Source organism: Puma concolor, chromosome E1, assembly GCF_028749965.1.
Source record: "Puma concolor isolate L17-30 chromosome E1, mPumCon1.1.hap2, whole genome shotgun sequence".
Taxonomy (NCBI): Eukaryota; Metazoa; Chordata; class Mammalia; order Carnivora; family Felidae; genus Puma; species Puma concolor.
This window is the reverse complement of record NC_141680.1, coordinates 61,641,396-61,668,625: the sequence shown is the minus strand read 5'-3', so window position 1 is coordinate 61,668,625 and position 27,230 is coordinate 61,641,396. Positions and strand designations below refer to the sequence as shown.

Below are 27,230 nucleotides of genomic sequence, written 5' to 3'. Positions count from 1 at the left end.
GGAGCCCGGCTCAGCCTCCTGCAGCCACCGGGCCTCCCAAGGGGCACAGGCAGAGCAGGGTGCGGCCCCAACTGCAGCCCGCCGGCTCACTGTCCCCGTTTCCACCAGGGGTCTGGGCCTTGGACAAGAACTCACTCCTCATAAACGAAGGCGACACCGGGGAGGGGACAGGGAGTGAGGACACCCAGGGCCTCCGTACGTGTCTGGGCCGTCTAAACCATGACGAGAGGCTCCTTGAGCAACACTAGGAATGGGCACCCGGGGGGCTCAGTCCAGTTGAGCGTCTGACTCAGGGTTTCGGCTCAGGTCATGACCTCAGGGTTCACGGGTTTGAGCCCCTTGTCAGCTCTGTGCTGACAGCGCAGAGCCTGTCTGGGATTCGCTCTCTCTCTCCTCCCCTCCTCATGTACACTCGCTCTCTCTCTCAAAATAAATAAACAAGCTTAAGAAAACATATGAATGGCAAGAAAAACCTCTTCGAGTCGTACTTCTCAGCGAAGGCCAGAGTGTGCAGGGAGCCTGGGGCGAGCTGGCCCGTGGGGCACAGGGGGCTGTGGGTGCGGCCACGCCGCACACATGGAGACGAGGGACCAGCAGGGGGCCAGAGGCACTCTCAAGGACCCCTGGAGGTCGGGCCTGGGGTCAGGAGGAGTGCAGGGGAGGGCCCCAGGCGGGTAGCAGTGAGGGCAGGCTAACAGCACTGCAGTCGGGGTGGGGACGTGCTCAACCGGCTTCCCAGACGGGGCCGCCTGCCCTCACAGCCCCAGCCAGGGCAGCGGCACCCGTCCCATCGGGTACCTGACCACCCCGCGTGCCCCCTGGTCCCCTCGTGTGCCTGCAGCAGGCCGGCTGGCAGATGGGCGGGGCAGCCGCGAGCAGAGGGCCCGGCCGCCCTAGCTCGCACCCTCTCGGGTCAGGGCAGAGGCGACTCAGCGGCTGCCTGAGAGACGAGGGAAGCGCTGGTGTGAAAACCAACGCCGGAAAATAAAACCGCGAAGGCAAAAAAGCAACGGCGTGTGCACTTGAAGGAGCAGCTGGACGAGAGGCCACGAATGCACGTGCAGTCGGGCAGTCTTAAGCCCCCTGGGGTGCTTTTAGAGAAAAAAACAAAGACACCCCGAACCCCACGAACCCTGAACGTCCTTCCTGTGCCCCTGGGAAAGCCACGTCACGCTCCTTCCGGGTCTGGCGCTCTGCCGCGTGACGTCTGTCTCCAGCCGAGCTCCTGCAGCCTCGAGACCCAGACCACGGGGCAGGCGGTGGCCGGGCCCGTGGCCGTCCCTGTGGGCGGTGTGGCCAGTGTGTCCTGGAGCCTGGGACCTCCGCCAGCTGCCGTGGGCACCACGGCCCCGTTACCGTCCAGGCAGGAGCGGGAAGCCGGGCGGCTGGAGGGTTTCACTGCGCGCAGCTTGGCTCCACGCTCGCCGCCGCTGGGCGCGTGGGTCTGGGGCTTTCTGCTGTCTCGGGACCTTGGCCGTGGGCCTCGGGGGGCCTGCCCTCATCTTCGAGCTCTTCCGAGCCTCCCTTTGGCCTCTGTACCTTCTGGCTCCTGGTGATGACATCGAGAAAGGGCAGCATCAAAGGCAGAGCCAGCCCAGAGTTCCCCGTGCTCCCCATGTGGTCCCCGCAGCTGCTGCTGACTCGAGAAGGAGCAGACCGTGCCGTGTGCACCCCAGCTGGCCAGCCCCCGTCCCTGGGGGAGCTCGGGGGTCCCTCCGTTCTCAAAACAGCCCAGCTGGGCCTCGGACAGCCCTGGGCTTCGGGAAAAAGGAGCTCGAGGAAACGCCGACTGGAGCCTCTCTGCTGCTCATCAAGGCCACGCCTCAGTCTCCTCGCGTGTAAAGCGGGGTCACAGTGTCCGCCTCGTGCTGCTGTCAGAGCCAGATAACCCGCCCCTGCCAGCTGTGACATCCGTGCCAGGCTCCCCCACAAGAAGCTGCCGGCATAGGAATCACCGTGCCTGGCGTGCAGATAGGGAAACCGAGGCCCGGGAGTGTGATCACCAGAGCTGGTGGTGCAGAGCCAGGACGAGGACCGGTCCATCTGATGGGGTGCCCAGGCCCCACATCCTGCCGCCTCAGTGTCCCACCCCAGCAGGGACTCTGTCCTTCGCCCGGCACCGCGGGGAAGCCATCCCGCCAGGACGGCCCCACATCGTCCCCTGCGGGTGCCCCCGGCACTCACCTGTCCTGCCCTGGTGCGGGGGGCATGGGGGCTCCCAGGGTCCTGCGGATGTAGTCTCGAGAACGGATGTCAGCCTGAGGAGAGGGCGGCTCAGTGAGAGGTGGTGGCCTCGGGACAAGCCTCCACCTCACGGCCTGGTGGAGGCGCCCTCGCTTCCCCGAGAGCCCACAGAGGGCACTCCAGGCCGCCACAGGCACAAAGGCTGCAGCCCCGTGGGCGACACACTGCCAGGCCCCCCGGTCAAGGCCCTGTGATGGCCAAGTCCCCGCAGGGCCCGAGTGCACGGCTGGGGTGGAGGCTCTGGCTCGTCCCCCACGTTTCCGGGGGCCGCTCGGCTCGTGCTCGGTTTGTGGCTTGTGCTTTCCGTAGGTTTCGCTTCTGCTTGAACCCCCTCCTCCAAGGAGTCTCCTCAGCCCAGCCAGTCTGTCTCCCCAGCTCGTGTCTGTTACGACCCCCTCCCTGGGAAGTGTCTACAGAAAATCCTGCAAAGTCACTGTGACGGACGGGACCGAGGCAGACTTGAGGGACAGAAGCTCAGGCCGGAATGGAACCCTCTCCCACACACCGGCCCCTCCGCAGGGTGATTGCACTGGCCTCGGGAAGGCCCCTGATCCCGGCTCAGATGGGCTTAGCCCCCTTCAGGCCACAAGACTACAGGCCACAGCAGTTAATCCCTCCAAATGCTGTTCCAGAGTGAACAAGCAGGCAGGAGGGGGGAGGGCAGTGGGATACTCTGGTGGGAAGCCCCCCACCCTCCTGTCTTTCCCTGCAGCAGCCAGGACCGACCTGACCAGACAGCCCACGCCTGGCACCAGAGGGCTGCCTTGCTGGCCTGGGGTGGGGGGACCCACAGACTCCATGGAGAGAAAAAGCAGGCACGCAATCCCCTCTCTCAGCCTCTCCTGGGGGCTTCCAGAAGCAACAAAGAGAACAAAGTGCTGACAGGCCAGTGGCCCAGGATGAATATGGGTCAAGAGATGATCGGGGCTGCGGGACAGGGCCCTCCCCCCACGGCCAGAGCGGGGACGGGGACTGCGGGGTCCTGGCACAGGCGGCTGCTTCTCCCCCTTGGGAGGGCAGGCCCAGGAACCCGGCGGGCTCCTCTCTAGGGCAAACGCACAGTCCTTGCCTGCCTTGGAAGTGTCCAAGGTACTTTACAGGCCATTCTCCACCTGCAAGGATGGGGTCACTGTCCACACGGGGGGCAGAGAGAGGCGTGGAAGGACTGTGCCAGCACCACAGGGTTCTTGGCTCTAGGGGTCTCGGGAGAGCTGCTAGATTTCTCCCAGAGACAGGGTCAAGGGAAGAGTTAAGGCCTCCAGGGAAGGGAAGGGGAGGGCGGGCGTGAATGTCACAGCTTGAAGACCCACGACCTAGGAACCCAGCGGAGCCCTGGACAGGGACAGGGACAGGGAGGCTGAGGCTGGTGGGAGCTCGGTGCCGGGGCAGCAGGGGCTGGGAGCCACAGCCGCACGTGGGCTACTGCTGCCCCCTGCAGGCCGCCCTGCACACCAGCAGCTGGGGAAGGTCCCAGGCCCCCAGGAGGCAGCGGGAGGCAAGGGCAGCAGCGCCGAGGCAGAGCCAGGTGTCACCAGAGCGCTGGGCCGTGTGGACTGGCTCTCGGCAGTCTGGCCGGGGCTCCTCTGCCCAGCCGCCTAGAGCTGAGCCGGCACAGGCCACGGGGAGATGGCGGAAGCAGCAGGCTCCAGGGAGACCTCCAGGCACCCTGCCCTCCCGTCCTGTGGCCACACTAAACCGGGAACCTGCACAGGCCAGCACCTGTTCTCTAGACGGGCTCCCCCAGCTCCTCGGAGCCGCCCACAGAGCCGCAGACCAGGACTCACAGCCAGGTCCCCGTGGGCAAGTCTCCAGCATCCGGGCAGCCTCGATCACGGGCCCGCGCCTCCCCGGTCCCAGCTCCAGCGACACCTTCCTCTCGCTTTCCTGGCATCAAATTCCTTCCCACCCCAGGGCCTTTGCAGATGGGGGTCCTTGGGCCTGGACCACCTTTCCCCCTCCTCTGGCTGGTCTCTTCCTGAGGAGAGCTTCTCACGAGTCCTCATTCCATGGGCCTCTCTGGGACACACACCTACCTATGACGAGACTCCCTGTCACGACTGAGCTCACCAACGCGGGCCCACAGGCCATCTTGAGCTCAGCTCTCGTCTCCTACAGGCTGAGCTTTTTCCCAGCCGAGCCACCTTGTTCCCCCAAGTTCTGCCCACCCTCCCCCCACCCCACTTTAGGTGCTAGGTGCCCGGCACAGCCACATCCTGCAATCTCCTGACCGAGGACTCTGGTACAGCCGGAGCCTCCCCAGCAGAGGACGGCTGTCCCCCCCCCCCCCCCCAGGCCGGCGGGGCGGGTCGGGCCCCCGAAGGGATGGCTGGGAGTTGGCAGGACACTGTGCCGCCTGAGCAGATTCTCCCAGTGACCCCGGTAGGGTGCGTAGGAGGCCGAGGAGAAGTGGAGCACGGCAGACCCGGGGCCTGGGCGGAGCAGGGCCCCAGGATGAACTCTGGTCCCCTCCCCTCCCTCCAGGGCCCAGCGTGGCCCCATCAGGCCCTTCCACAGGCGCCTGCATCCAGGGAAGTCCAGGAGGCGCACGCCGGCCCACCCACCTGGCGCACGGGCTCCGGGATCCGAAACCTGCAGCAGCCTCGGGTCAGGCGCACGGCCGCCTCCAGGCTGATCTTGTGGCCCACAGAGACATAGAGCGGCTTGGTGCTGTGGTCGTGGCTCCTCAGGGCCTGGGACAAGGCAGGCGAAGTCAGGGCACAGTAGAGACAAGCCCTGGGGGCTTCGGGCCGACCACGTGTCCGGGGGCCGTGTGGGGCACGCGCAGCCCGGAGCTCCCCTCGGCACAGCCGAGGGTGCCGGGCAGGGGTGAAAGGCACAGGCCCCCTCCCCCCCTCCCGGGACCAGTAGGGTGGCAGGGGGAGGTGGACGGGGTCTGGTGCACACGGACAGGCGCCTGCCCCTCTGTGGGTGCCATCTCGGTGGCACACAGGCCCCTGGCCGCTCACCATGCCCAGCACGGTCCCAGAGCCCCCGGTCAGAGGAAACGAGTCTCCTCCAGCCCGCAGGAGTCCTATCTGGAACACAGGAAAACACACACACACAGAAGAAGTCTTTTCTCGGGGAAGGGCGGAGGGCAGGCCTGTCCACGTCTGAGGCCGCGCAGCCGCCAGGCAAGGGGAGGGCGGGCGAGTCTGTGCGTGGGCTGCAGCCCAGGCCGTGCCCACCCCCATGCCATCAGCGGGCTCGGCGTCTGGGAGGCCTTCCCCGGCAGCGTCCAACCCCGATGAGGCTGTCGGACCTCAGTTCCCTCCTTGTTCCGTGCACGAGGTGCCCGGGGCCCAGGAAGGGGCAGCCCGCCCAGGCCGCGGTGCTGACGGGGGGTGGGGGGGGCTGCCAGGCTGGGACGAAGGCTGGCGCCCACCCTCCCGGCCTGGCCGGTGGATACATGGACGCCACCTGGGCCGGAAGCACCGCCTGCCGCTCTTTCTCCCGTGAGGGACTTAGGCATGTTGGATTCACCCCAGCAAGGCTTTTGTTAGGGGTGGGGACTGGCCCACCGAGTGTCTCAGGAGTCTCGTCAGTTTGCTCTGGGGTCCCCGTCAACTCAACAAAACTATTCCGCACAGACACGGGACTGCCCGGGACTGCCCGCAGGAATGATCACTGTTCTCAGCATCAGCCATCTAGTGGTGGGGCTGGGCACGTCTCCGGCTCCCTCCGGAGTGGCTGTCACATTCCCAAAGCCAGCCTGAGGGGGCCGAAGGAGGGAGATGCTGGGAGAAGGTGGGGACGAGTACAGAGGGCCACATGGGCTCCCAAATGTCCTGCGCGCAGTAACCGGAGGCCCTTCCCCTACACGAGGCACCACAGCAGCGCAAACGTAGTGGGGATGGGAGAGGCAAGCCTGTGCCCAGGAGGCTGGGAGAGCTCGGAGGGCACTCGTCTGGCCTGGGAGTCTGCTGCCGTGACCCCCGAGCCGTGAGGGACACACAGGCCGCGCAGAGAGAAAAGCGGGTCCTTCTTACTCCGGGTTAGGGAGCCAGGATGGGGAGGATGGTGCCAGCAGGCAAGGGCGGGAACAGAGGCTCGTACGGGGCGGGCTCTGGGGCTGGCACAGGCACGTGCCCAGCCTGTGCGCCCCCACAGGCCCTCTCCTTGCCCCCGCCTGGGGCAGGGCATCGCCCCATCCCTCACCTTCTCCTTGTGCTGGGTGTTGTTCTCCAGGCCATCGACCTGCAGGAGTTTCTTGGCCACCCCAATGCAGGGCAGGTCCGTGAGGACGCCGAGGTGACAGGCCACCCCAAAGCCTACAGGGGCAGAGGGTGAGGCTGGGCTCATGGGGCAGCGAGCCAAGGCGACCAGAGACAGCGTGGAGAGTGGGGACAAACCAGAACCCGCCGCAGCTCCCCAGGTAAACAGAAGCCTGTCGGCAGACTGAGCCCTGGGGAGCCAGGACGCGGACGGCCAACCTGACCCGGAATGTGGCCCTCGCCCCGCTTCACGGTCACCAGGCGGAGGACGCCCCCTTCCCTTGGGCGACATTAGGAGCCTGATTAGCTCGCGATACTTCATCCCGTTTCTCCTTCCGCTTTCTGGCACTTTCCATCCTTTCTCTTTCGCAGCTGCCACCAGGCCTCTGCGTCACCCTCGCAACACACTCTTGGGGCTCTGGCCAGGCAGTCGCAGTCATACGCTGGCACCCAGGGTTCTCGAGGCAGTGGCCAAAACGGCCGATGCCAGCCCTTCCCAGACGCCTGTGCGGCCCCACCCCCAGGCTCGTGACTTCTCCCTCAGTCACTGTCTCCGGGGTCAGCGCCCCGGCACCCAGGCGGGGGCAAGTTCCCCAGTGCCAGTGGGGAGCGGGCACTCCTGTCCGGCTTCAGTGGGCCTGTCAGAGCTCCGGGTGGGTAGCGGCGGGACAGGCCAGCTGAGCAGCAGTCGGGACCCGAGTGGCCGAGGGCACCTGAGACGGGCCAGCGTGGAGCGCTAGGGGAGGCCTCAGGGGGCAGGCAGGGAGGAGGCGGGGGTGACAAGAAGCAGGTTCTTTACTGGGTAGGGTCCTGACCAGGACAGCCAGCCCGGGGGGGAAGCGGCCAGGGCCAGGCCGGCAGCAGAGGGTCCTGGGCAGGGGGCGGGCCCTCTGTGAGGGGACCGTCAGAACCGTCCCCTTCTGGGCCCTGTCTTTCGGGGGCAGGGTTACCTCGGTGGTGGAGAAGCCCATTTCCATCCACAAGGAGTACCTGGAAGAACCACACGTGACAGTCAGCCAGCCGGACTGCCCCTCCCCCGTCAGGCCGGGGCAGCCTGCAGCAGGTGGGGTGGGCTCACCACTTCTGGGGGTGGGAGGCTTTTTGGGAGATCCGGCAAAAGCGCACCCTCTCCAGGGAGGTCAGAGACCTCGGCCTGCAGTGGGTGACGTGGCCTTCCCTCCTGTGTGGAAAGAGGGGGTCTCCCTCCTTGGAGTCGAGGTACCTGCCTGGGGCACGAGGCCGGGCTCCTTCTCCCGCAGCCGCCGCACCGCAGCCACCAGAAAGGGCACCTCTCGGAAGGCCAGGAAGCCCGACACGTAGGGAGCCGTCAGGCTAACCATGCGGCAGTCCTCATACACCACCTGTCGCCAGGCACCCGGTCACCGGCAGGCACGGCCCCCGGCTCCTGCCGGCCTTCAGCCTGTCACCCTGCAGCCCTTGGTTCGCTGCCGCCGGCTCCCTCCCCTTCTCCCGCGCCCCCCCCAACTCCTCCTCTCAGCCTCCCTCTCTGGGGGGGCAGGTGTGAGGTGGCCAGGCGAGCACCAGGGCCCCCTCGAGCCCCTCCGCCGCCCCACACCGCCCCCGCTGGGCTTCGGGGAGGCTCAGAGAAGACAGAGCACAAGAAGCACGTGTGTGAAGCGGCACCAGAGTGAGGATGTTACTGTTCCCCACTAGCAGGGGACTTGGGGGAGGAGACGCCGGTTCTTCACAGAGAAAGCAGCCACAAGACAGGCAACCCCAGCTTCGTGGAAAGAGTTCAGAGACTCAGAAAAGGACAGGCAGGGCCTCAGAGCTGGGCAATCTGGAAGAGAAGAGGGGTTCCCGGGGACAGGACAGTGCAAAGAGCCCCAGGGCCCTTTCGAAACCACAACTTCAGCCCTCCCCCAAAGCCGGGCTCTCCCCACCTGTGCCCCCACGAGGGAGGGGGCACGTGCCCCAGCATCTCTGTCAATGACTCCCGGGAACCTTCTCCAACTGCCAGTGACCCAAAGCGGGCAGGGTCTCCCGTGACGACGACCGCGGCACCGGACCCACAGGGAACCCAGCAGACCGGAGTGCTGAGCCCCACACGACAGGGTGATTTCACAGGAACACGCGTGAATTTCAAGCGTGGCCTGAGTTCTCACAGGATGATGGCCGCTTATCTCTGAATCTGTCCGCACAAGTTCCAGAAACCAGAGATCTACAAGGAGAGGGCACACACTCCCCGACACCATCTCACAGCCTAACCGAGGGATGAGCCCATTGTGACCGTCGGTGTGCGCCTCTGTGCGGAAGTAAACAGCCCGGGACGGCAGAGCCCGCTCTAGACGTGCACTGGGCAAGGCCGGGGGCACCTACGGGACGAGACCCGTAGGCAGCCCGGCCAGCTGGGACCTGGAGGAAGAGGCCTGGAAGGCCACAGGGCCAGCAGCAGCCTTCTCGGGGAGGGGAGAAGCAGGAGAGCCCTGCAGGGTTGTGGTGGAGAAAACGAGGTCAGAAGCGTGAGGCTCTTCAGAAACAAGAGTGCCAAGAATCAGAAGGCGTGCTGGCTATCTTCACCTCAGGAAAGGACACCATTCACTGGAGCGACCACACCTCACTGTCCCTCATGAGCTAAGAAGCCTGGCCAGCCAACCAGACCCCAGCCCTCCAGACCCGGTTAAATCTGACTCTGGATGAGCAGTGAAAGGCCGTACAAACCCGGACAGAAATAATCCAAGCCCATCAGTGATGAAACAAATGCTGCCCCTAGCCAGCTGCGCAGCAGAGGAAAATTAACTATTCTTAAATGGCACGTGGAGGACACAAGGCAAAAAATAAAAACTTGGAATGGAAAAACACAAGAAAGACAGAAAGACCAGAGTTCATGACTACAGAAGAAAAACAAGGCAAGAGAGCCGAACTAGTAAATAGAGCACTTAAAGCCACAACGCAAAAAATGTTCCAAAAATAAAAGGAAATCTGACCCCGCATGTTCAGAAACCCAAGTGTGAACTTGGAGAAACGGACCTGGAACAGCCAGATCAAGAAGTAACTTGTGAAAAAAAAAAAGAAAAAAAAAAAAAAAAGAGTAAAGGAAACACAGGCAACATACTGGACAACCCGTCACTCCCCACACGGTGTAACAGCAAGAGTGGATTTAAAATACACCTTAAGGGGCGACCAGGGGCCTCAGTAGGTTGATCGTCCACCTCTCGATCTCGGCTCAGGTCATGATCTCATGGTTCATGGGACTGAGCCCCCACGTTGGGCTCTGTTGACACTGCGGAGCCTGCTTGGGATTCTCTCTTTCTCCCTCCCTCCCTCACACTCTTTCTCAAAATAAATAAAAAACATGAAAAAAATCTTTAAAAAAATGTTAAACCTTTATAAGCTCAGGAAACAAAACAATACTTAAGAGGAAACTGGGGAAATGACCCGTGGAAAGGGATTCAGGTGATGCTATAGGATTATAATGACCGCTCTGAGGTCCGGTAACGACACTGCTGTCATGCGTAGAAGGCCATTCTCGGGACAGGCCTGCTGAGGTGCTCGGAGGTGAGCTGTCACCTCCGGGAGACACTTTCGAATCCCTCAGTACACACACACACACACACACACACACACACAGAAATCAGTCGGCAACAGGCGGATCTAAGTAGAGAGTATTCAGGTGTCCAATGTATTATTCTTTCAACGTTCACACATTTTCAGCTTAAAGATCTGGAAAAAGGAAAAAACTCAATTGTGTGAGCACCATGTGGACGATCAGAATCTCTGTGAAGGTCTGCAGGTTTCGACCTGGGTCGATGAAGTGGTGCCCCTACAAACTCCGTCTCAGGCTGCACGTAGGTCCGCCGGACTGGGGAGGAACTACATTTGAGGAGGGTGGCGGGAAGGTCTGTCCTGCGCTCTGCCGCCTAAGGCACAGTCGATGGACCGACGTCACAGACAATTCAGCTTCCCGTGGAAAAGAACGCACTAACCGGGTGTCCGACTACGAACAGGCTGCGTGGTGAGACCACCATCCGCCAGGGAAACCAAGGAAAGGACTCCTGGCTGCCTGGAGGGTGGTTCAGTGCTCCCCACCCCGGCTGTGCTCTGTAATCACAGGGATGCTGTTTAAAGAAGCGGGTTTCCAGGCCGTCCACTGGGAGACCTTTTTTTTCTTCAGGAAATGAATTGGGGCTCCGGGGTCAATACATTTTTCAAAAACTTTATTGAGATAAATTTACTACCATAAAGTTCACTTGTTTGAAGTGTATAATTCAACGTTCTCGTTATTTATAGACTTGTACAACCGTGTAATTCTAGAATACTTCCACGACCGCCCCCAAGTAAACCTCACCTCCGTTAACACTCACACTGCATCTATCGCACTCCTTAGCCCTCGGCACCCAGGAATTTACTTTCTGTCTCTGGATTTGCCTATGGAATTTGTATTTCTAAACACGCTTTCGGAGACTGACGGGGCAGATCTGTGTGATTAGGCGTTTGGGAGCCGCTGCGCCAGGCTCTGCCAGAACCCTTTCCCAGTGCAAGCTTCCGGAGCACAGGATGACGGGTGCCGACTCCATCCGAGCAGCGGGCACTCTGCTCCGTGCTGGGGCTCCACGACAACACAGCATCACCCTACCCTCGAGAACCTATGCTTAGTGCGGTAACTTCTGAGTACAACGTAGAGGCGCTGCCTAAGAATGAGACCAAGGACAGGGATGAGAGGTGATTAACTCTGCAGCTAGGGAAAAGGACAGACCGACGGGACTATGTGAACCGGGCCTTGAAAAGTGAGAAGCTGTCCTAAGCTGTCCTATGCGAGGACATAGCTGTCCTAATAATGCTATATTTATTTTTTGAGGGCTTACCACGTGCCAACCAGTTGCTTTCCGTGCACGATCTCATTTATCCCTCACCACAGCTAGCTATCAATAGTATTTTCATCCTTGATTTAGAAAGGAGGAAATGGAGGCCCAGGGCTTGAAGTGGGAGCGGCAGAGTGGAGGTAAAAACTTAGGCAGTCTGCCTCCCGCGTCTATGCCTTATTCCCAAGGCCATCCTACCAAGTGACCAGGCGACCTGAGAGGGCAGGGACTCTGGTTCCATTACCCCGCTACACCCAGCTCCTAGCAACGGCAGGTGCCCAGTACGTTTTTGCTGAATTTTGACTCAAGGGGTCTTCCGAGTAAAGCACAAAGACACGGAGGCAGGAACATGCGGCCGTGGGGAGCAGGCAGATGAGCAGGGAGGGCGAGGCTGTGTGCTAAGAGCAAAGCGTTCCCTGTCCGGTCTTCCTGAACTGTTGACTCCAAATCAGTCACGGGCATACTGCTCAGGGGGTAGCCAGGAGAATATTCCAGGACAGGAAACACCAGTGTAAGGTCAGGCAGGCAGACAGAGCATGGCATGTGTGAGGAATCTAAAGAACTCCCGAGTGGGGAAAGGGGGTTGGTGAGAATCTAACCTACAGCGTCATATTAAGCTGGGTCAGATTCCCCAAGGGCCTTTACACTTGTTAGGAAGCACACAGAATCTCCTTCGGTTTTTACCTCCCTTCTCTTTCCCTCAGAGGCTTCCCCACCGACTAACGAAATCCTACAAAAGGAGAAGCGTGGTTCTACGCTGACCCTGTTCCCTGTCCCGCCTCTCTCACTAACGCAGCCCGCAGCCCGAGCGGGGCGGCCCCCGCGGGGTTACCTCGAGCTCAGGGTAGCTGAGCACCACCAGCGAGGCACAGGCGCTGACACTGTCTCCCTTCACAAAGGACACGTCCACGCCCCCGACCCTCTGCAGCCCCGAGAAGCCGGGGTCCCGCTGCCACGCCTCCGTGTCCCGGTCCACCACGAGGGCCTTCAGCTGGGCTTGCTCCCTGAGGGCAGACACACGTCCAGTGGGCCTCCCGGCCCCGCGGGGCTTGAGGCTCTTCCCCGGGGCACTCCCGGTCTCACCACCCCCCCACTTCCCGGGGAGCCCGGCCTCGGGGACGCCCCCTCCACGGTCTCACCTTCCGGCCCCCTGCACCGAGACGCGGCGCCGGAAGCGAGCGCCGCCAACCCCGCAGACTACAACTCCCGAAGGCCCTTTCGCCTGCGTGCCGGGCCTCCCCCCAGCCCTCCGCGGCCCCAGAGTCGCTCCAGCCCCCGCAAATTGGCTGTCACCCGACCCCATTACCTTATCCAGAGCGACAGGGTCTCCTTCGGAGGCGGCTCCGCCGCCTCCCTAGCCATGGCTCGGCCCCAAACGCCCCTTCCGGTGGCGTCCCTTCCTGGTGGCGTCACTTCCGGCTACTCGCGCGCAGGCGCCCTGCTGCTTTCGTGGCCTTGGCGCTTCTGGTTGGTGAACCCGGGTCCGGACGCCGCCGCCTGGTGGCAGGAGGCCGGCGGGGAGCCCTGCCCGCTCCTGGCCGCCCGCCCACCTGCCCCGCCCGGGTCTGAGCGGTCCCGGCCGCGCGCGGGCGCCTTCAACCGGGACGAAGGCTCGAGCGGCGACCAGAACAGCTTCGAGACGGCGCGGGCTGCGGGCGATAACTGGCGACGGCCGGGTTTGCTCGCAGCCTGGTCGGCGCCCGGTGCCCGGGGGTGGGTGTGGGAGGCGGGGGAGGCCGGCCGCCCGCGTCCCGCGCGCGGTGTGCAGTGCAGGGTGGGCGAGGCAGGGTGACCTTCCACGTCGGGCACTTCGCACGCTCCCTCAGCTTCTGGCACCGGACGTGCCGAGCCGCCCGGACCCCATCACCGATCACCTGCCCTATCCGCGGCTCGTGGGTTTGGGTCCGGTGACTTCCGTAAAAGCTTTGAGAGCACGGCGCAATCCTTAGAGGACCACACTCGCGAATTCGGGTGGGTCCCAGTGGGCCCACAGCCTCGCCCAGCAGACCAAACACGGACCACCTTTGGCACGTTGACACTCACCCCAGGCTCCTCAATTTAACGAGCTCTTCGTGCCCGGCCTCGTGCGCGGTGCCGTGAGAATGGCAGGGATGCCTACTTTACCCTGGCTGTGGGAGTTAAGAGGAGCCCTGGGGGGTGAGTGGGAGACAGCATTCCACAAAGGGCACAGCACATGTAAGGGCCCTGGGGTTGAAAAGAGGTTGGTGTAGTTGAGGCACTGAAGGCAGCCAGTGAGACTGATGGGTAGCGATTTGACCCGTGGTTTATATTCTCCCAGGGGAAATCGGGGAAGTGTGTGGATAAGAACTGTAGTCTGAATATAGATTTCAAGAGGAAATATGGAAGTTTGAAGTTCAGGAAAGGCTTTATGTAGCATTTGACAATCCACAGGTGTGGTGCTTAAATGGGGTGTCTTTGGATGGGATGGGAGCCCCCAGATGTGGGACAGTGATTGGTGGGAGTCGGTGGCACAGGATGTGAAAGAATTCACCTGAGGCAGAACAGAGGAGATGGAAGGTTACTGAATACGCCGCAGGGGAGAAGCAGGCAGGGCAGGACAGTAGAGGAGAGGCTGTCTGCCAGGAGGCCGTGGGAGGGGGCTGCTTGAATAAAGAGAGAAGGTGAGGAAGGGGCTTGTGCAAGGCCCTGGAACTGGCAAATGGGAGGGCCAAGGCCTACACTGGGGGCCATCTGGGATGTATTGTGTCGGCCTTGTCATCGTACAGGGCGGTGAGGATGAGGAGGCCCTTGGCTTGGGTAACTGGGGGCCACTCGTGGGCCTGTGGAGCTGGGGCCAAAGTTGCTCTGGGCTGAGGCTCTGCTGTGCTTGGGGGTGCGGGCAGTGGCCACCAGGGGGATGCTAGGGCCTGGGGCACCCTCCTAATCAGGATGGGTGTGGAGGAAGGGGCAAGGTTGAAGGCAGGCCTGTATAGGATGTGCAAGGTCCCGGGGCAGCTTGCATGGGCTCCGGCTAGGGCCCTTCCTCCATTTCTCTGCTCTTGCCTCAGTGGTCCCCCCAGATCCTTCCTCCTCAGAAGGAAGCAGGGCCCTGCTGTCCCCAGTACCCTGATGATGTGTGAAATGCTCAGCATCTGTGCGTTCCTGGTGCTGGTTTTCCAGTTGGAAATGGGAGCCATGAATGCTTGTGCATAAGTTTAATTAGTGACTAAGAAGGGACTGGAAGAAAGGCAGGAAGCGATGTGAATGCTAGCCATGGCTTGGATGGATGGTCACCCAGCTCAGGGCCTCAGGTTTTCTCCCTCAGCCCCATCCAGTAGCTCTCCAGGCCCCGCCGATACAGCAACTTCTCACTTAGCGCGTGGCTGTTAAGTCAGAGATGTGCCAGGGCCCGCGTGCGTGCCCAGACTTGGGCAGCACTACCAACCCTAGCATTGCCTTTGCCGGCACCGTCTTCACGGTGAATGCTTATCGCTGGAAGTTCGTGTCTAGGTTCGCATCGCCTGGCTCTGGGAACCGACATAGCTCACGGCTGCCTCCGTGAACAAGTGATGGAATCCCGCAGCCTGTGACAAAAAGTGGCTAATTTACACACACGGTAAGGTCTTAAAAGAGGAGACAGCAGGGCGCCTGGGTGGCTCAGTCGGTCGAGCGTCCGATTTCGGATCAGGTCACGATCTCACAGTTTGTGAGTTCAAGCCCTGCGTTCGCTGCTGACAGCCTCTGCTGTCGGCATGGAGCCTGCTTGGGATTCCGTCTCCCTCTCTCTGCCCCTCCCCTGTGCACTCGTGTGGCACACGTGCTCTCTCTCTCAACAATAAACATTAAAAAGAAACAAAGAGGAGACAAAGCGCCGTTTCTGCCTGGGCGGGAAGCAGGAGGGGTGCATTTGGGAAATGTGCAAAGGAGCGGATGTGAACGGAGATGGGAACCGGGAGGAGGAGGGGGAGGATCGGCCAGGGGCCCGGAACAGAAGCTGCCGGAAGAGGAGTCTGACGGCAGGGGCGAGGCCTCCTCTAGAAGCCCCCAGTTTCTCTCCTGGAGGAGCCTCTCCATTTGGAAGAGAAAATGCAGTTTCCCCCTAAAGTGGGATTTTCCCGCGCGAATATAAGTGGGCCGCTGGAAGCTCACAGTTTATCCCTTGTTACCCCGTCTTTCCTTCTGCAGAGGAAAGGTTTGCCCGTCTCGCAACCCCGCTCTGTGAACAGAGGGGGTTCTCCGACAAGGTTAGCTGCAGCGCTGCTGTCTTCGGGCGAAGGCATTTCAGGCGGGGAATGGGGGGCTCGCCCTCGGAGGCCGAGGTGGAAGCTTCTGGCTTGGGAGTCTGGAGACCGGGCAGGGATGGCCAGCTGTGGGTCCCCCGCTTGGCTATCATTTTGTCCCGAGGAAAGGTTTACCTCTCACTTTCTACACTGGGGTGTACATCTTCTGTCCAGAACCTTCCACTACATGGATGCATCTACATTTCCACACACACACCCACACACACACACACCCCAAAACCATTCCCCATGGCTGAGCTGATGTCTACTTGCCATAAACTGAAGCTCTACCCTCAGAGAGAAGGATTCTTTAGCAGCAAAACTCAAGTTTATTAAAACAGGTATGACAAGTATAATAAAATTGACATTTGCTTGTGCTAGGCCAGTGTATTTCTGTATAAACAAGATAACCTAGATATGACCATTAAGGCTTTGAAGGTATAGCATACGAAACAAAATATCTTAGTTAAAAAACCCTTCATTAAAAGTGGGGGGAAAAATTCCCAGCCCCAAAAAAAGATTCACAGCAAGATATTGACCCCTAACTCCCACTGCTAAGGTGTGGCACAGTGAGGGACCAGAGCAGCACCTGGCGGGCCACACCAGCTCCGTCCCAGCTTGGAGGAATCAAAGGGATTCCCAGTGCAAGTCGACGAGCTGAACAGGCGCCCTCCCTGCTGCACCTCAACCCGTTAGGGGGGGTTGGGGGGGGTACCTTTGCATAGTCTAGAATGATACAACAATCACGGGTTACTAAATTCAAGGGGGTGTTGTTTCAGATTAATTACTGAGGGGGCCCGGGCCACCGTGCTCCCCTTCATCAGACACTCTGAGGAGCACGGAGGACGGTTCCCTCTGCAGCTCCCTCCACTGTGGCTGCCGCGTGTTCGGTGGTCCCGGCAGCGTTTTGTTTCTGCAATCTCAAGCTGCCCACGTCGTTAACTCACTCAGAATGTATATTGAAGACACTCGCCTCTGACTTGTAAACAGCAGTCACCTCTGACTTGTAAACAGTGGTCATCTCAGTGCCGATGGGTACCCAGCCACCTGGGAGCAGGCGTCAGTCCAGAGGCCACCAGTATCCAAGGAGACTGTGCAAAAGAGACACTTGCCTCACAGTAAGAAACGTGGAAGATCAGATCGAGTTGACTATTCTCCTTTTTTTCCTTTTGCAGAAACTTAGCTGGTTCTATATTCTCTCTGAGTCTGTTTTTTATGCCTTGGTGGAGATTCGGAGGAAGGACCAGATAGATTCAGAGGGAGGACGCGTTTATTTAGCACGATCCCGGACAGTTTAAAAGTTCCCACAAAGATGCTGCAACCATGCCTTTGATCCAAGTTTGTATTGACCAAGTTTCATTTGGAATTTAAAACCTCTAGAAATAGAAGCAAATGTGGCCATCGCTCCAGTCTCTTCATTGTGTAAAAGAGGAAGGAACACCCGAAAAGTACCCCCAACTTGGCCCCGCGCTCTCCACAGTGAGAGCTTTTTGGCTCTGACCCTTGAAGCTCAGCAGTGACTCTCCGTGGGGGCCGGGTGAGGTCTCAGAGGTTTGGCCTCGAGGCACTGAATGCCCTGACTTGTGTCTGGGAGGACACAAAAAAGGCCTTTCTGGAAACCTACAAATATTTGCACAATACTCAGAGGGAACAGAAGAAAGGATCAAGCTGGATTCTCCTCTGTGAGTGCAGAACAATTTAGAAAATAGCAAAGGCAATAACCCCGTCTCCCCTCCTTCTCATCCAGCAGTGAGAAGGGCCGGGGTGGGCGTGTGCTGTACTCCAGCCGGCGAGCCGAAGGCACGGATGGCTCCTGTTCCAGGAAGCTGAGAAGCACCTGCTTGGCACCCCGGGCAACCGAAAGGTGATCTGTCCCAGCTTCCCGGGGTCTCCAGTTCTCACCTCCCACCGGGAAGTATCCATAATCCGATGGGAACGATGTGGAATGTGCACGTGTTCCTGGAACAGCGTGGCTCTCGCAGCTGTCTGCGGCACGGCACCCGGGGATCTTGAGTTCCGAGCCACGCCAGCGGCCGCCCTCGTACGCCCTAGCCCAGGCGGCGGCTGGTGACAGACGAGGGAAGAGCCCGCTGTCCCCCGTCAGGAGCAGAGCACTCTACCTCACCTGCCGACCTCGCTTCAGTTCAGCGGCCATTCTCCACACGGGGACACAGCTGCACAGCAGTATCTCCTCTGGGAACTGAAATTCCAGTTCAGGAGGAATTTCACCCTCTTTAGTTTCCATGTAACTTACTAGAGTGTCTCTCAGGCTGAAAAACCAAGGGACAAGAGATAGAAGGTTAAGCACTCTCCCATTTAATGCAAAGATGCCATCAGTGGCCGTTGCTATTTCCAAGTCAATAGAACCAAAGTGCTTGTGGAGACCAGAAATGCTGGGGGGGGGGGGGGGGGGCGGTCATCCTGAAGTCGAGTTACAGAACAGGGACTAGAAGCCAGGGTTCAAGGGCTCCAGGACATGCCTGCCGCCTCCCACACTAAAGTATACAAACACCACAGAACAGAGCTGACCTTGATAATTAATGGCCAAGTCACATCCCCTTAAGCACTCTGGTAATGTGATCTGCTCCATAAACACAAAGCCTTGCCATTCAAAAAAAGATTATATTCCATTTCATGTTTTATATTAACAAGGATGGTAAATTCTCCAGGAAAGGGATCTTTTGTTCTCTGTACTAAAATTCCCAGGTAGGAAAGACTTGTTGAATGTGTTCAAGGAATATAAACGTATGCAGGCATATGCCAGACGGCGTCATGGAAGAAAACAGCACCGATGACGTGTGCTGGCGAGGAAAAGTGGGAATGGAGTATCTATTTAGGAAAACAGGACTGGCAAATCCCTACCTCACATCATACGTAAAACATAAACTGGTTAACAGAGCAGATGGACAACCTAAGACTATAAAAGCACAAGAGAATGTGGCAGAGGGCTTTGTAACCTTGGGATAAGGAAGACCCTTCTGGTATGTTTTTCTAGTCTTTATAGAAAAAAATCTGTCAGATTTGGCTTTCTGAAATTGAAGACTGAGGCAGAGGTTCTGTAACAAAAATTAATCTTAAATATATATTTTTAAATTTAACGTTTATTTTTGAGAGAGAGAGGGTGAGAGGGAGTGCGCATGCACAAATGGGAGAGGGGCAGAGAGAGGGAGACACAGAATCCAGAGCAGGCTCCAGGCTCCAAGCTGTCAGCACAGAACCCATCGTGGGGCTCGAACCCACAAACCGTGAGATCATGACCTGAGCCGAAGCCGGACGCTCAACGGACTGAGCCATCCAGGTGCCCCTAATCTTAAATCTTTTAAGATTATGAAAAAGATAAATAGCCCAAAAGAAACCTAAAGGATACCAAGAGATAATCCAGAGAAAGACACAAAAATGGCAGATGAGTAAGAAATCTACAGCTTCACTATTAAATACGAAAATACGAGTGAAAACAAGACACCTATTTTTGGCCATTAGGTTGGCAAAAATGTAAAAGATGGGTAATATCCGACGTTGGGTATTCTCATACACTATACATCGGTGTGACTTTTTATATCAAATTTAAAATGCACATCTCTCTCCCTCTCCTCCCTCTTTGGTGTGGAATTGTAGAAGTTCTTTATATATTTTGGGTACTAATCCTTTATAAGGTATGTCACTTGCAAACATCCTCTCCCATTTGGTAGGGTTGCTTTTTGGTTTCGTTGATGATTTCCTTCACTGTGCAAAAGCTTCTTATTTTGGTGTGGTCCAAATAATTTATTTTTGGTTTTGTTCCCTTTGCCTGAGCAGACGTTGCTAGAAAAATATTTCTACAGCTGACATTGAGAAACTACTGCCAGTGTTTTCTCCTAGGAATTTTATGGTTTTTGGAGAAAAAGGAACCATCATGCATTGTTGGTGGGAATGAAAAATAGTACAGTCATTGTGGAAAACAGCACGGAGTTTTCTCAAAAAAATTAAAAATGGGACTACCCTACGATCCAGCAATTATTTATTACTATTTAGTACTATTATTTATCCAAAGGCTATAAAAATATAGATTCAGAGGGGTACATGAACCCCAATGTTTATAGCAGCATTATCAACAACAACCAAGCTATGGAAAGAGCCCAAATGTCCATCAACTGCTGAATGGATAAAGAAGATGTGGTATATACACCCACACGTATACACACACTGGAGTATTAGCCATAAAAAAGACTGAGATCTAGCCATTTGCAATGACATGGTTGGAGCTAGACAGTATAATTATAAGTGAAATAAGTCAGAGAAAGAAAATACCATGATTTCACTCAAATGTAGAATTTAAGAAACAAAACAAATGAGCAAAAGGAAAAAAAAAAAAGGCAAACCAAGAAACAGACTCTTAACTATAGAGAACTAACTGACCATTACCAGGGGGCAGGTGGGTGGGGAATGGGTGAAATAGGTGAAGGAGATTGGGTCCACTTCCCATGATGAGCACTGAGTAATGTATAAAATTGTTCAATGACTATATTGCAAACCAGAAACAAATATAACACCGTATATTGTATTTCAACGAAAACAATTTAAAAGTAAAATGCACATCTCTGACATAAGTACACTTGTCACAACCAGAATATATGACTTCAGTAAATTATTTTTAAAAGCCCAGCAGGGGTGCCTGTGTGGCTCAGTCGGTTAAGCATCTGACTTTGGCTCAGGTTGTGATCTTGTGGTTGGTAGGTTCTCTGCTGTAAGTGCAGAGCCCGCTCTGGATCCTCCATCCCTTTCTCTCTCTTTATCTCCTCCGCTCTCTCTCCTCTCTCAGAAATAATTAAACATTAAAGAAAAAAAGAAATAAAAACCCAGCAGAGATCAAAGCCAAAGGGCCAATCTGCTGGGGGCCTGGAAAGGTTAAAACAGCAGGGCACGGGCTTCAGAGGTCAGACGGGAGCTCCTTCCACATCTGCAGAAGGTCACGGGAAAGACCACAGGGCACCCCGTGTGTGCAGGTCCCACCCGCGAGCGAACCCGTACCTCCACTCTGGGTTGAAGTTGCCCTCGGCCTGGAGGCTCTTCAGTTTCAGGATCATCATTTCATGAAGCTCCAGGAGGAAGGAGTCGAGGTCAGTCTGGTTCAGGAAAGTGCGAAGGCACTTGGCATTGTCTGGGCTGAGACCAACTTTGTACCTGGCACTGATTTCCCTGAAGGGCTCCTAGAATAGAGAAGAAGAGAGGCAGCAAGAGGCTGGCTGGGAGGACAGAGGGCGGCCCCCAGCCCAGCGGGGTGGGGCTGCACCCACCTTGTGCAGACGGAGCAGCTGTTCCGACCGGTGGGCCGACAGGAGCTGCCACAGTGCGATCGTGTGCTTCAGCTGGCATCGGTGTAAGGCCTGAAAGCGACAGGCTCCTGAGCGGGAGGCGGGGCTGGGCGGGGACAGGCTCCAGGGCAGGAGGCGGGGCTGGGCGGGGACAGGCTCCAGGGCAGGATGCGGGCCGGGAGGAACAGGCTCCCCAAGCAGGAGTAGGGGCTGGGCGGAGACAGGCTCCAGAGCAGGAGGCGGGGCTGGGTGGGGACAGGCTCCCCAAGCTGGAGGCGGGGCCGGGAGGGAACAGGCGGGCATGGGGCACTTTTGCCCCGGGCTCCTCTCTTCCCATAGCTGTGCACCAGCCGCTGGCCTCACCTCCAAAGCGCCACCCTTCCCCCGCCATATCTCAGAGCCCCTTCCCATGGCGAGAGGGTGGCTGTCGCGCTGGGCCTCGCCTTGACGTGCCACTCTCACCTCCTGCCCTTTCCGGAGGTCGCCCAGGTGGGGACTCCCTTCGAGGGGCAAATCCCGGCAGGCAGTGGGGAGGGCTGCGTGGGTGAGGCCGCAGCGGAGCCCCAAGCAAGACCCACCTTCAGAACCAGTGCTGTCTGCTCGCCCATGCGCAGCACGTCCTGGACGTACACGTTCAAAGGCATGTTGGGGTTGCCGCCAGCCGTGCTCAGGAACCCCAAAGTGACTTCTATGAGCGACAGGGCCTCACAGGCATCGCTGTAGGACTGCAGCTGTCCGCAGATGGCGCTGATGGCCGCGTTGTGGAGGGGTTTCTAGGAAATCAAAGGCGGGACAGGGGTCCGTGGCTGGGGGTTTCTTGTGCCTCATACCCGGCAAGCGGGCTTACCTACTTCACGGCCAAGGCCTTAAGGTGAGAGACCTACCAATAATGACAGTTAATGCTCGGTGATTCTGGGGCAGGAATCACCTGCCTCGGTGATTCTGGGGCAGCAGTGCCCCAGACACTTTACAGAAATGGACGTGAACTCACAGTCCTCCAAGCAACCTTGTGAGGATATTCGCACGGCCGCGCGCGTGCTCACACCCCCACACACCCACACACAAGTCCAAAGAGCGGGAATAGATAAGTTCTCTGGACCTTTTGCATCAGCACGCGTGGTCTGACATCATGACTAAGAAGCTACCACCAGGTTTCAACAAGAGAACTCTTGCTGATTTGCTGCCCTGCTGGCCTTCTGGAAAGAACAGTGGGCTCAGGGAATGCGGTGAGGCCGCTGGAACCTGGCAGTGCTCCCAGCAAGGCTGAGCGGTCCTCCCCAAGAGGAAGCCACCACCACCGGGTAAAAGCACCGTGCGAGCGGGGTGGTGTGCTGTGATCACCTGTGGCATTTTGCTCTTGATGTCCGCAAAGAGATGCTCATAGTTCCAGTCACGTCTGTGCACCAGAGTGGGGATTCCCTGAATTGACAAAGAAAACAGCCTTTGGAGATGGAATCCACCGCGGAAGTTTCTGTCCGACGACAACTCTATACCTGAGCGGTGACCCAACGGCAGGCCCGTGCTCCTCAGCATGTCGCCGGACAGAGTGTGCCGCTCTTGGCGGCCGTGTGAGGTCTGTGTTTGACCCACGGTCTACAGAAACAGTGACACGGCAAGGGACCCGGCCTCGCCCTGACGGCCAAGCAGGTGCCGACGCGCAGAATGCGACAGGCTTGCTGGCCACTGGAGGGAGCAGGTACACGGGGACCTCCCGTTCCTGTACGCCCCCAACCACTACGGGGCACAGACAACGGGACAGCAGAGCGGCTTAAGACAGCCCTGGGTGCAACAGGTCAGGGCTTCACCGCTGGCAGTGAGGGAGCACACACACGGAACCAGTGTCCCCGACTGGACCCGGCAGGGACGAGAACAGCCCAGGTGAAAGAACAGAGATGTGGCAGGTGCACGGTGTGTTCAGGGAGGGAGGGCGGCTCGGTGTGTGAATCAACCGGCTGGAGAAGGCCTGCGGCAAGCAGTGTGGGCGTTACCCCACGCGCACCGGGACACCAGTCGGCCTCAGGGCCGTCACCAGGGAGCGACGTGGGCCAGATGTGGTTCCGGAATGTGGCCTGAAGACTCGGAAGGCAGGGAGCAGTGGGCCTGTGGCAGTTACACAGGTGCCGTGGTGTCGGGTGACAGGCTGTGTGTGGAGTGTGAAGGAGCGGGTGGCCGCCAGGGGCCGTCGGGGGCGGAGGCGATGCCGTTAACGACACGGGGACCTGAAGAGGCCCAGAGGTACGGAGGGGACCCAGGTTCTGGCCTCTGGGGGGACCGCACGGCTGGACGGTCATCCCTGTGCCCGTCTCGCTCAGAAACAGCTGGGATGCAAGGCCAACTTTCACAAAACAGACGTGCCGGCCCGACAAGTCCCGCAGGGTGGGGGGGGACAGCCGCACCTTGAGCGTGAGCCTGGGTTTGCCCTGGAGGAAGCGGCCGGTGACCTGGCGCTGGATCTTCTCCAGGTCGAACTCCTGCAGGGTCTCCTGGCCCTGCTCCACCCTGTACTGGCAGTTGGAGAGGATCAGGGGCACGAGGTCCCGCTCGACTTCGTAACTGATGACGTGCAGGTCCGTGACCTCGGAGGCATCGACCGTGTAGCTGAGGGACACACGGACGTGGTGCTCGGGGACCCACCCGGAGCGGGCTCCCGGCTCCCGCCCTCCGTCCCGGCGGGCGAGCGCGCTGCCCGGGCCCGTGCACCCGGCCGAGGCAGGGAAGTGTGCCCGCCCCCGCGGCCCCCGCGACCCCGCAACCCCGCGACCCCCATCTCAGACACGGCTCCCGCGGCCAGCCGTGCGCTCACCCGTTGTTTTCTCCGGAGAACTCTCCTACCGCGTGGACCATTTCGTTGTGCAGCCTGATCAAATAGCTGACTAAGGCAGTGGAGCAGAGGCCCCGGCCCCGGCGACGCGGCAGAATGACCTCGAAGTCGGTGTCCTCGTCCAGGTCGGCATCGCAGTATTCTTTGGGCAGCTTGATTTCACCTTGGGAGGACGGGGAGCCCTCAGCAGAGAGGCCTCTGCTCACCTCCAGGCCGGCGCCCAAGCCCGCGGGCGCTCTGCGCACTCGGTCCCCACCGCCCTCACGCGCCCACCGGTTTCAAACGTTCTCAGCTCCTTCCTGAGCCCACATCCACAGATCCGAGACGACCCACGGGTTACTTCTTTCGTGGTATGTTAGTTCGCTTGCCCCCGACACCTGTGCCCAGAGACTCACGGACCAGGGTCGGGAGGGAGACAGGGAGCGTGGCACCTACCACTGGTCTCCAGTGACACCCTCAGCTTGTTCCACGTCGACAGAAAGATACGGATTCTCTTGCGGAGTAACTGCTTCAACCCATCTGTCCGACAAAACAGCTTCTAAGGGCCCCGTGAAAACTACCCAGTCGGGTCCGACCAACACCGTCGCGCGCTCTTTGGGAAGGGCCCGGCTTTGCGTCTCCGGCCTCACCAGCGTGTGTGAGTGCGGACGCCGAGTTCCAGCCGCAGCCAAGCCTCTTTTGGGCTTTTGGGATTCACGGCACCCGTTACTTCGCACTGAAGGCTGAGGGGACAGAGGCCCCGAGCCCCGGGCTGGCTGCAGAGGTCTCTGCGAACCCCCAAACAGCTGGCGCTGACCTCCTCCTGGAGCGGAGACGTACCTTCGTGGTGACTGCTGATAAAAGCTCGGATGGACTGGTAGTCAGCTTCCGAAACGTTCTGGAACTGCTTCACTAGATCCCTCTGCAGGGCCAAGATCTCAGGCAGCGATTTCACCAGCCTCAGCTCTGCCTCCTGCCGAGGGAAGACCGCCAGGCCGCACGTGAGTTCACCTGTCCCACGTTCCTGGGGACACGGGCTCCGGGGCTGGCTCAGGACCCGGGTTTGCATCGGAGCCGGTCGAGGCGCCATTTTACGTGACGCCCCCGCGGGCTCCTCGGGAACAGGAAAAGGCCGTTTCCATCTTTCCCAAGTGCCTGCCGCCTGCCAGCAGGACACCCTGCACGCTAGGGACGGAGACGCCAGCGGGACGCGGTCCCTGCCGTCACGGCGCTGACACGTCACACGTGTCTGCCGAACACTCGACAAAGAAACCGGCCTCCTGGGCCCCGGCGACGGGCTGGCTGTGCAGGAATCTGCCAAGAGCAGAGGCTGGGGATTTAGGCGCCGGCGCCCGGCGTCGCTCCCGTGTGTCGTCGGAGCCCCAGGAGACCCTCCCTGCTTGGGCTCCTGCCCTCCTGCTGACCGACAGGCATCGCACTTGTCCCGAAAGCCGACACTGGTACACGGCAGGGAGGGGGAGACAGACGCTACCACAGAAGGCGAAGTTTCAGGGGGCACGAGGCTCAAATGGGGCCTGTTTCCGGTCTCGGCCCGACGGGACACTTCACTGCTCCCTTCCCCCCACCCCCAACACCTTTCTTCCTTCTGAGGCCGAGTCTGGGACACGGCAGACTCTTTTTGTCTGTTGGTTTCATTCTGGTTACGTGTTCCCAACGAAAAAAGCTTTTTCTTTCCACAGACCCTCACTGATGGCCAAGCGCTCCCGGCACCGGGGCCAGGATGGTGGACGGGCACCCCCCGGGATGACCTGAGTTGTGTTCCTTCTTGCTGAGTGACCGGGGAGATACCATCCTGGCTCTCACGTTCTTTACGGACTCCCGATTCCTGCCAACTCCGACCGGTGTATTTCCTCGGTGACTTTATGCTTCAAACTGCCTCACGGCCTGACGTGCATGAGGAACCTACCCTCCCCTGCCACAGGTGGTCCAGCAAGAAAGCAGAGCCCTGGGGCACCAGGGACATGGGCAGGTGGTCACACAGGGGCAGCCTTACCTTCTGCAGGAACTTCCGGAGTATGGGCACTGTGTCTTTGCTAGAATTCTGCTCCACGACGTGCTGCAGATACTCAACCGTGACCCTCCTCCTGCAGGCCCACATCTTAGAGCAGTGGACCACACTCTTCTGGGGCAGGTGAGGCAGGAAGGCCCCGGGGTCACCGTACACGATTCTGGCCACGGGGTTGGAGCTGATCCGCTCGTCCTGGCTGATCTGGGTGGTGACGGTCAGCAGTGCTTTCTCCAGATGCTGATGCTGGGTGCGAGAGCAGCACAGGGTTCTGGAGGTGAGGCCGCTCACGCAGACCGCGACACGGGGGCTCCACCAGTGGGCAAGGTAGGGCGTCCGCCCTCCCCGGTTTAGCAAGCGACCAAGTTCTCTTTCACGATGATTTTCAGGCTCCTTGCCTGTGGGCTCATGTCTCCCCAGATGAGAGACCCAGAGACCCGAACTGTATCCCCATCTTTTACTTGGTGGCTTTTATCTCCCTCCGGGTGTATTTACTCCCAGTACCGTTCTTATCTGAGAGGAGCGGTGAATCCACGAGTACCCGTATTAAAAGTAGCGGACAGAAAGCCACCTACCCCTCCTGGACTCACAGTAATTCCTCAACCGGCCAGCCCGGCCTCCGGGACGGAGGGCACGGGGACAGCAGAATGGCAGATGGGGCCGGTGGCCCACACCTGCGCCTGGGGTTCCGCCAGCGGCCCCACAGCCCTTGCGCGAGGGACGACGCACAGCCCAAGCGCCCAGGACGCTCGCAGGACACCCACCCGTGGGCTCCCAGCCGGCCGCCAGGGCCGCGTACCTCCAGCTCAGGGAGAATGAGTGTCTGCATGGCCTTCTCCCAGCTGTTTCGGAACTCTCTGGACGACAGCCTCTCATCGAAGTTGAACATTCCTACAAGGAAACACACGTTACCCAAGGAAAAGAAACCACAGCAGCTACGTAAACACTGACTAAAGGCGAGACCAAAGTCACGCTCCCTTCTAGCAGGGGGACGAGGGGGGATGTGGGGCACTTCTTGCTAAATTAACCTGAGTGTTTCAAAACGGTCCCTGCTGCTCCCAGCAAGCCCAGGATCGTGGTGAAGATAGAAACAGACAGAAAATAAAGTGACTCTCAACGCCGCCACTCAGAAATAGCCATTCTGCTACGTCACCTTGAAGACCTTCCCTTTCCACGGGTTTCAGTCTTTAAAGTGGGAACATTGGCTCAGTGACCACAGTGGTCTGTAGCCCCCTTTTCTTTTTTTTTTTTTTTTAATTTTTTTTTTTTCCAACGTTTATTTATTTTTGGGACAGAGAGAGACAGAGCATGAATGGGGGAGGGGCAGAGAGAGAGGGAGACACAGAATCGGAAACAGGCTCCAGGCTCTGAGCCATCAGCCCAGAGCCCGACGCGGGGCTCGAACTCACGGACCGCGAGATCGTGACCTGGCTGAAGTCGGACGCTTAACTGACTGCACCACCCAGGCACCCCTGTAGCCCCCTTTTCCACGGGACCAACTGTGGACACGGGAACACGGGCAGGTAATCCCGCACTGCGTGTCCTTATAGCAAAAGCAGAAGGGGCCACACAGGCCAGGGGTCCAAAGAGGACA

The 27,230-nt window shown here is 59.0% G+C and overlaps 2 protein-coding genes across 2 annotated transcripts in view; both read right to left on the bottom strand.

Annotated features, from left to right (window-relative positions):
- Window positions 1–456: 456 nt before the first annotated feature.
- On the bottom strand, window positions 457–12,683 carry ENDOV (endonuclease V). The gene is given in 10 exon segments (XM_086688244.1): window positions 457–1,458; window positions 1,460–1,549; window positions 2,185–2,258; window positions 4,806–4,934; window positions 5,211–5,279; window positions 6,400–6,512; window positions 7,406–7,445; window positions 7,682–7,816; window positions 12,111–12,282; window positions 12,585–12,683. Coding segments are annotated over 10 exon segments (984 nt in total). The 5' UTR covers window positions 12,641–12,683; the 3' UTR covers window positions 457–1,352.
- Window positions 12,684–16,771: 4,088 nt separating this feature from the next.
- The window catches only part of RNF213 (ring finger protein 213), a 103,636-nt gene continuing 93,177 nt past the window's right edge, over window positions 16,772–27,230 (bottom strand). Inside the window, exons 58-68 of the mRNA XM_086688243.1 lie at window positions 26,436–26,527; window positions 25,625–25,882; window positions 24,451–24,583; window positions 24,067–24,150; window positions 23,614–23,794; window positions 23,207–23,408; window positions 22,152–22,229; window positions 21,389–21,583; window positions 20,793–20,882; window positions 20,527–20,705; window positions 16,772–17,789 (exon numbers count right to left, since the gene is read on the bottom strand). Coding sequence (XP_086544369.1) covers window positions 17,636–17,789; window positions 20,527–20,705; window positions 20,793–20,882; window positions 21,389–21,583; window positions 22,152–22,229; window positions 23,207–23,408; window positions 23,614–23,794; window positions 24,067–24,150; window positions 24,451–24,583; window positions 25,625–25,882; window positions 26,436–26,527 — 1,646 coding nt within the window. The 3' untranslated portion in view covers window positions 16,772–17,635. The remainder of the gene's footprint in view (window positions 17,790–20,526; window positions 20,706–20,792; window positions 20,883–21,388; window positions 21,584–22,151; window positions 22,230–23,206; window positions 23,409–23,613; window positions 23,795–24,066; window positions 24,151–24,450; window positions 24,584–25,624; window positions 25,883–26,435; window positions 26,528–27,230) is intronic.